At 45.4% G+C, this 9,133-nt stretch overlaps 1 protein-coding gene across 1 annotated transcript in view; it reads right to left on the bottom strand.

The window, feature by feature from the left end:
* LOC126942238 (zinc finger protein 257-like) overlaps window positions 1-7,060 on the bottom strand; it is a 32,539-nt gene extending 25,479 nt beyond the window's left edge. The window contains 1 exon segment of the mRNA XM_050769599.1: window positions 6,928-7,060. Coding sequence (XP_050625556.1) covers window positions 6,928-6,930 — 3 coding nt within the window. The 5' untranslated portion in view covers window positions 6,931-7,060.
* Between the last annotated feature and the right edge of the window lie 2,073 nt (window positions 7,061-9,133).

The following is a 9,133-nucleotide window of genomic DNA, read 5'->3' on the forward strand; positions in this document are numbered from 1 at the left end:
ACGTAGAAGATTGAAACTAGACCCCTCTCTCACACCATATATAAAAATCAACTCAAGATTGATTAGGCCAGGCACCGTGGCTCACGCCAATAATCCCAGCACTTTGGGAAGCCAAGGCAGGCAGATCGGCTGAGGTCAGGAGTTCGAGACCAGCCTGGCCAATATGGTGAAACTCCATCTCTACTAAAAATACAAAAATTAGCCGGGCGTGGTGGTGGGCACCTGTAATCCCAGCTACTCAGGAGGCTGAGGCAGGAGAATTGCTTGAACCTGGGAGGTGGAGATTGCAGGGAGGTGGAGGATGCGGAGAGCCAAGATCGTGCCACCACACTGCAGTCCGGCAACAGAGCAAGACTCCATCTCGGCAAAAAACAAAAAGAAAAGGTAAGCAAAAGATATCAACAGATTACTTTTCAAAAAAAGACATACATGTGGTTAACAAGCACATAAAAAATTGCTCATCACTAATCATTAGAGAAATGCAAACAAAAACCACAATGAGGCATTATCTCACACAAATCTGAATGGCTATTATTCAAAACTCAAAAAAAATCACAGATGCTGGTAAGGTTGCAAAGGGAACGTTTATACACTGCTAGTGGGAGTGAGAATTAGTTCAACCATTGTGAAAAGCAATGTAGTGATGTATCATATAAGTAAAAACAAATTACCATTTGACCCAGCAACCTCATAATTGGGTATATACCCAAAGAAATATAAATTATTCCGTCATAACACATGCACATGCATGTTCATTGCAGCACTATTCACAATAGCAAAGACATGAAATCAACCTAAATGCCTGTCCATAGTAGACTGGATAAAGAAAATATGGTATGGGCAGGTATGGTGGCTCATGCCTCTAATCCAACACTTCGGGAAGTCAAAGCTGGTGGATTGCCAGAGCTCAGGAGTTTGAGAGCAGCCTGAGCAACATGGCAAAACCTCATGTCTACAAAAAATAGAAAAAGAAAAAATTAGTGGGTGTGGTGGTATGTGACTGAAGTCCCAGATACCTAGGGGGCTGAGGTAGGAGGACTGCTTGAGCTCAGGAGATTGAGGCTTCATTGAGCCTAGATCACGCCACTCCATTTCAGCCTGGGTGAAAGAGTAAGACCCTTTCTTCAAATATAAATAAAATAAAAGATTCAATAGCCAGGCGCGGTGGCTCAAGCCTGTAATCCCAGCACTTTGGGAGGCTGAGACAGGTGGATCACGAGGTCAGGAGATCGAGACCATCCTGGCTAATATGGTGAAACCCTGTCTCTACTAAAAAATACAAAAAACTAGCCGGGCGAGGTGGCAGGCGCCTGTAGTCCCAGCTACTCGGGAGGCTGAGGCAGGAGAATGGCGTAAACCCAGGAGGCGGAGCTTGCAGTGAGCTGAGATCCGGCCACTGTACTCCAGGCTGGGCGACAGAGTGAGACTCCGTCTCAAAAAAAAAAAAAAAAAAAAGATTCAATAAAAACAAAATATGGTACACAAGCATCATAGAATACTATGTGGCGGAAGGAAGGAAGGAAGGAAGGAAGGAAGGAAGGAAGGAAGGAAGGGAGGAAGGGAGGGAGGGAGGGAGGAAGGGAGGAAGGAAGGAAGGAAGGAAAGAAAATCACGTCCTTTGTAGCAACATGGATGGAGCTAGAGACCAGTATTCTTAGAAAACTAATGTAGAGATAGTAATCCCAGCACTTTGGGAGGCCGAGGTGGGTGGATCACCTCAGGTCAGGAGTTTGAGACCAGCCTGGCCAACATGGTGAAACCCTGTCTCTACAAAACTACAAAAATTAGCTGGGTGTGGTGGCAGTCGCATGTAATCCTAGCTATTTGGGAGGCTGAGGCAGGAGAATCGCTTGAAACCAGGGAGGTGGAGGTTGCAGTGAGCCGAGATTGTGCCACTGCACTCTAGCCTGGGAGACAGAGCAAGACTCTGTTTCAAAAAACAATAATAATAAATAAATTCATGTTACCATTTATAAGTAAGAGCTAAATAATAAGAATGCATAGACACAAAGAGAACAATAAATACTGAGGTCTAGTTCATGGTGGATGATGGGAGGACAAAAAAGATCAGAAAAAATACCTGTTTGGTGCAATTTTTAGTATCTCAGTGACAATATAATCTGCACACCAAACTCCTGTGACACAATTTTACCTATATAACAAACCTGCATGTGTACTCAGGAACAAAAAATAAAAGTTAAAAGGAAAAAAAATCCATGAGTTTGGGAGAGTGCAATGTAGGAGGTAGGACTGGTTTGTACTACAGCTCACGGCCCAGGTGTGACTCTACTCTAATTTATTTCTGCATTCATGCAGGCCGATGAGATTATGGACAGGTGGTCCAGAACCCTAGGTTGGTGGAGAAAACAGGTTGCTGCTGCAGATTCAGTGTCTGGGGGTGAGGATATGCCAGGAGACTTGTAGACATTTGTGGGCCAAAAAAAATTAGGATCAAAAATGCTGTGGTGAAATTCCTGAGGGTGGTGTCCAGCCCTAGGAGTGGTATAGACACCTCAATGCTAGTGGGTGTGTTTGTGAGTGGGTAGAAATCTTGTGCTGACAGCTGTGGAAGAAGGGAATCTGCCATCAGAGCTTCTTTCCTTTAAGTTTTCAGTCCTCTCTCACCCTGGGAGGAGACCTAGAATCACAAAACAATGGGCACTGTGACAGAAAAGCAGAGCCTCCCAGAGTTTCATTCCAGGCCAGGCCTCTGTGGTATCTTTCCTCTGGCACCAAATCCGTAGAGTTTACTGAACACCAAGATTCTCCAACATCAACTCATTGTCTAAAATTTGCATTCTGACACCACCCATTCAGCACAGACCCTGATTCAGGACTCAGTCGCACAGTATTCTCCTTACTGCAGATGTCAGTAACAAACTCAGTGAATCCATCTACACTCCTGAGCTACTGTTTAAAAATTGGGGACTCCCACAACCTCCCTCAAGTTCAATGATTTGATAGAGCCACTAACAGAACAAGCAAAACAACATAGTTATGTTGACCAGTTAATTATAAAAGATACAACTCAGAAAAAGCAAAATGGAATAAATGTATAGGACAAAAAAAAAAAAAAAAAAATGGGTGGGGAAAGATGAAGCACATAGGTAATCCAGGTAAATAGCTGTGATTAATAAAATTCTCCATCCTTTGTGTGCTCCAGAAACAGTTTATGGAAAGAAACACCTTTTCCATTATAATTTAGATGGTGCCCTTTTTTTACCGATCACATAGCCAGACACAAACTCTGCACATTTTCTTCTTTTACTCATATAAAAATCAGCTAAATTTGCCCAGGCACGGTGGCTTATGCCTGTAATCCCAGCACTTTGGGAGGCCGAGGTTGGTGGATCACCTGAGGTCAGGAGTTCAAGACCAGCCTGGCCAACATGGTGCAACCCTGTCTCTACAAAAATGCAAAACATTGGCCGGGCACGGTGGCTCACGCCTGTAATCCCAGCACTTTGGGAGGCCGAGGCGGGCGGATCACAAGGTCAGGAGATCGAGACCACGGTGAGTGAAACCCCGTCTCTACTAAAAATACAAAAAATTAGCCGGGCGCGGTTGTGGGCGCCTGTAGTCCCAGCTACTCGGGAGGCTGAGGCAGGAGAATGGCGTGAACCCGGGAGGCGGAGCTTGCAGTGAGCCGAGATCGCGCCACTGCACTCCAGCCTGGGCGACAGAGCGAGACTCCGTCTCAAAAAAAAAAAAAAAAAAAAAAAAAAAAGCAAAACATTTAGCCAGACATGATGGCTGGTGCCTGTAATCCCAGCTATTCAGGAGGCTGAGGCAGGAGAATCACTTGAACGCAGGAATCGAAGGTTGCAGTGAGCCGAGATCATGCCATTGTACTCCAGCCTGGGCAACAGAGTGAGACTCCATCTCAAAAGATCTAAACTCTAGTTATTTCATCCTCAATTTGCCATTTCCCTCACACCTTCTTTTTAATCTGTTTGCTCCTCCTTATGAAAGAAAGTCCTTGTCTGCCTAAGCTTTGCAATCCTTAAAGATATTGTTAGTACTTCCTCCTGTTGCAATATTCCTTTGGAATTTCTTTTTTTTAACATAAATCTAACTTTGTTTATATTTCACAAAGTCTAGAAACTATCTCATAACAATAACAACTTCGTCTTCAGCAAGAACGTCTGAGACCCCTTCTATTTTAACCTTAACTGCCTGTGGATCCCCAGCTTTCCAGGGCTCCATAACTTCTCTCAGGATAAAAGCTTTTTTCATGGCTGGGACATCTGCAGGGGCGGCTCCCCAGAAAGAATTAACTGGGCCTTTAATAACCTTTTTTTGCAGGCTCAATATTAGCCTTAGCTTAGAGTCACTGGGCTCAAGTTTTAATTTCTATGACAGAGTTACTCACTTGGTTTTTTTATTTCACTATTTCTCTACCCACTTAGAGAATCCAGGGGGCAGAAATTATTTCTGTGTTTTTTTTATCAGCATCTGATTTGCTTAACAGCAATGTGTCTCTAAGAAATAGAAGCTGAGTTGGGTGAAGACAATTTTAATGTCTTTGAAAAAGAAGTACAACAGGAGACTCCTCTCAGCCCTGGGGCAGCCACCTTCTTTCTTAAGAGGCTATACTCCATAACTCAGGTTGTGATATAAGGAAAAAAAAAAGACCCAGTAGCTGATATTCACTAGACACTCTAGCAGATATAGCCATGGTGCGTATCTTGGTTTATCCCCAGAAAATACTGAAGCCCAGGACCAAGAACAAAACTACAAAACTACAGGGTGGGTGAAGACGTCTCACCTCATAGTTTCCAAAGGGAAACTTTGACCCAAAAACATTCTGATAAGATCTCTGTGCCTATACAAGATAAAAGCAAAGAGGAACAATTTTTTTTTTCACACTACAGCGTCAGGGAATTATACTTTGCTTTCTTCTCATGGAAAGTATTTACAAAAGAAAACAAATATTTTAAAAGTGCCATCCAATGTGTTGTCAAAAATGATTAATTAAAACATGGTATAAAAAATGTAAATTGAAGGATGAATAATTGATAATGTGAATTAGAGAGGGAAAACTGGCATTCGGGAATGTCAGAATAAACTGAAAATTTAGTATTTTATTATTTACTATTTTTGCAAGCCACAGTTAGGCTGAAGAAATGATGGGGGTGGGGGGACGGTGGTCGGTAAAACTTGAGACTCTGCTTGGGACACATGTAAAAAACGCTGCGGAAAAGGCCGGGCGCGGCTCACGCCTGTAATCTCCACACTTCGAGAGGCCAAGGCAGGCGGATCATCTGAGGTTAGGACTTCAAGACCAGCCTAGCCCACGTGAAACCTCCTCTCTACTAAAAATACAATAATTAGCCAGGCATGGTGGCGGGTTCCTGTAATCCCAGCTACTCGGGAGGATGAGACAGGGGAATAGCTTGAACCTGGGAGGCGGAGGTTGCAATGAGCAGAAATCTCGCGCCTGCACTCTAGCCTGGGCGACAGAGTGAAACTCCTTCTCAAAAAAAAAAAAAAAAAGGAAAAAAAACATCAGCGGAAAATTAATCTCCTGTGGCTTGTGAAAATAATTAAGTGGCAGGCAACTAGACTGAGGTGGCTCTAGTCCCTGGATTTCGACTTTAAAGAAATTTAACTCAAATACATGTTTTGTTTTGTTTTTTGAGATGGAGTTTCGTTCTTGTTGCCCAGGCTGGAGTGCAATGGCGCAATCTCGGCTCACCGCACCATCCACCTCCTGGGTTCAAGCGATTCTCCTGCCTCAGCCTTCCGAGTAGCTGGGATTACAGGCATGCACTACCATGCCCGACTAATTTTGTATTTTTAGTAGAGACGGGGTTTCTCCATGTTGGTAAGGCTGGTCTCCAACTCCCGACCTCAGGTGATCCGCCTGCCTGGGCTTCCCAAAGCGCTGGGATTACAGGAGTGAGCCACTGCGCCTGGCCTCAAATGCGTGTTTTTATAAATTACTAAATTGGGGGAAACAAAATTGAGGCTTAGCCAACTATAAACTACCAATTAACCTCTGCTTACATAACAAGGAAATTCCCACCTTGATCGCACAAATTAAGAAACTATGCAACTGTACCTAACCAATTATTGAATTTGATTTTCTTTATCGCACCTTATAAAAGTTTTTTCTTCAAGTCCCTGCTATGGACGACAAATGACAAACATAGCTGGGTACTCTACAAATTTTTTTTTTTTTTTTTTTTTTTTTTTTGAGACGGAGTCTCACTCTGTCGCCAGGCTGGAGTGCAGTGGTGGCATCTCGGTTCACTGCAACCTCTGACTTCCTGGTTCAAGCGATTCTCCTGCCTCAGCCTCCTGAGTAGCTGGGATTAAAGGCACGTGACACCACGCCCGGCTAATTTTTGTGTTTGTAGTAGGGGCGGGGTTTCACCATATTGGCCAGAATGGTCTCGATCTCCTGACATCGTGATCCACCCGCCTCGGCCTCCCAAAGTGCTGGGATTACAGGCGTGAGCCACCACGCCCGGATTTGTGAATCACTATTTAATTAAATTTTTTAATGTTTTTGCGGTGACTTCTGTACATTTTTAATAAGAGAAAAGAGAGACTCAGAACCCCACAGACCAAAGCTCTTCCCATTCACGAACCCCGCACCCCGGGTCAGGATTCTCCCCTGTCTACCCTCCCGTGGTCCCTGCACAATCTCGGGAGACGCGGCGCTGCAGATGCTGAGCTGCCGAGAGACGGCTCCAGGCCAGGGCAGTCACTGTGCAGGGAAAACAGAGGACGCCCGGGGTCCCGGCTGTCAGGGCAGCCGCCATCTTATGGCTGAGGGGGACTGAGGCCGAGCTAGCCAAGGAAAACTCGGGCTGATTGTGGAGCTGACTGCGAAGAGGCCCGAGTCCCGCCACAGCCACTTCCCACCGGTTCCCACTAGCCCCTTCCCCTCTCCCGGGATGTCGGACCCGGCACTCTCACCATTTCTAGGCTTCCAGGGGGACCTGGCGTCTTAGCTGGGGATTTCCCAACGCCTGCAGGTCACAGGGCCACAGAGGCTGGGCCTCTAGGAGAAGAGGACACAGACCAGGGAAGACGAGACCTGCAGCTCTGACTGAAGCGAGAGACAAAGTCCCCGCCAAACCCGGAAGCCGCCCTGTCCGCTCCAGCTTCGTGTCTGATTGGACGGTTTCCAGCCCAGCGCCCCTGATTGGGTAACGTTTAAGGCCCCGCCCCTTTAGACCCTGAGTGACAGGAGACGTGATCTGATGCTAGACTGAATGAAGAGTGACAGCCTAAGATGCAGCCTTTTCAGGCAGGGCTTCCTCCCTGAGATAAGCCAGGCCCGACCCAGGGGTATTTGAATTTAACCTTGTGTGTAAGGTCATATGCGTTTATACATAATACATTATATGACGGAGCGCGGTGACTCACGCCTGTAGTCCCAGCTACTCGGGAGGCTGAGGCAGGAGAATCGCTTGAACCCGGGAGGCAGAGGTTGCAGTGAGTCGAGATCGCACCACTGCACTCCAGCCTGGGCGACAGAGTAAGACTGTCTCAAAAAAATAAAGAAAAAAATACGCTATATGGTTATTCACGAAAAAAAAAATAATAACAATTATTTTAAAATTTCAGCTTTCCTGACCTTCCTGGCTTCTGGTTTTTTGATCAGGCAGCCTGAGATTTTAAGAAGGAGGTAATCATGGCCGGGTGCAGTGGCTGACACTTGTAATCCCAGCACTTTGGGAGGCCGAGGCTGGCAGATCACCTGAGATCAGGAGTTCGAGACCAGCCTGACCAATATGATGAAACTCTGCCTCTACTAAAAATACAAAAATTAGCCCGGTGTGGTGGCGGGTGCCTGTGATCCCAGCTACTTGGGAGGCTGAGATAGGTGAACCCAGGAGGCGGAAGTTGCATTCAGCCGAGATCCCTTTGAATTTCAGCCAGGGCAACAAGAGCAAAACTAAACTCCGTCAAAACAAAAAAGAGGCAATCTTCTAAAATAGAATGTGAGCCAAATGTGAATTTTAAATTTTCTAGTAGCCAAACTTTAAAAAGAAAGAAGAAACAGGTCAAACTGACTGTAACCCAACATATCCAAAATATTACTATATGAGCAATGTGTAATTATTAATATAGCATGTATATAGATGGAACTATATCATTGGAACCAAGTCTGGAATTTTTTGGGGGGGAAATTTTTTTGAGATGGAGTTTCACTTTTGTTGCCCAGGCTGGCGTGCAATGGCACGAACTTGGTTCTCCGCCTCCTGGATTCAAGCAATTATCCTGCCTCAGCCTCCTGAGTAGCTGGGATTACAGGCATCTGCCACCATGCCCAGCTAATTTTTGTATTTTTAGTAGAAACGGGGTTTCTCCATGTTGGTCAGACTGGTCTGGAACTCCCTACCTCAGTTGATCCACCCGCTTCGGCCTCCCAAAGTGCTGGGATTATAGGCGTGAGCCACCGCACATGGGCTACTAAGTCTGTTTTTTGCCTTTCCAGCACATCACAGTGTAGACCGAGTCACATTCCAGACACTCAGGAGCCACACATGAAGTGTGCCTCTGATGTTATGCAGGTGAAGGGCCTGAACAAATTTATTCTGCCAGTGTGAAGGAAGGGCCTCTTCCTAACAACATCTCTCTTCAGTTTCGAAGTTGGAAAAGATAGTGGCCGTAGAAAGAGCAGAGGGCAGCAGGAATAAATTAACCACAAGTAGCCCACCTTCCTTCCAGAGATCAGAAAGGGAACAAAGGATGATAGGTCTGGAGGAGAAGAAAACTCTTAAGTCTTCATATCTGTACATACTCTTGACTTGCAATGTTTATATATAGAGAAAATAGATTAAAAGCAAACACAGTTTGCTATTTGGCCTTGAACGTAATCATTAGGCCTCCTGGATTCACGTGATTCTCATGCCTCAGCCTCCGGAATACCTGGGATTACAGTCGTGTACCACCATACTCAGCTAAATTTTTTGTATTTTTAGTAGAGATGCAGTTTTGCCATGTAAGCCAGGCTGGTCTTGAGCTCCTGGCCTCAAGTGATCCGCCCACCTCACCCTCCCAAAGTGCTGGAATTACGGGCATAAGCCACTGTGCCTGGCTATGATATATTTTTACATTTATGGTTTAGGTGATGTGTCCTTCTTCTCTGTCAGGCCCCTGCCAAAATGTGGGA

The sequence above is a fragment of the Macaca thibetana genome, chromosome 19 (genome assembly GCF_024542745.1).
Source record: "Macaca thibetana thibetana isolate TM-01 chromosome 19, ASM2454274v1, whole genome shotgun sequence".
Lineage (NCBI taxonomy): Eukaryota > Metazoa > Chordata > Mammalia > Primates > Cercopithecidae > Macaca > Macaca thibetana.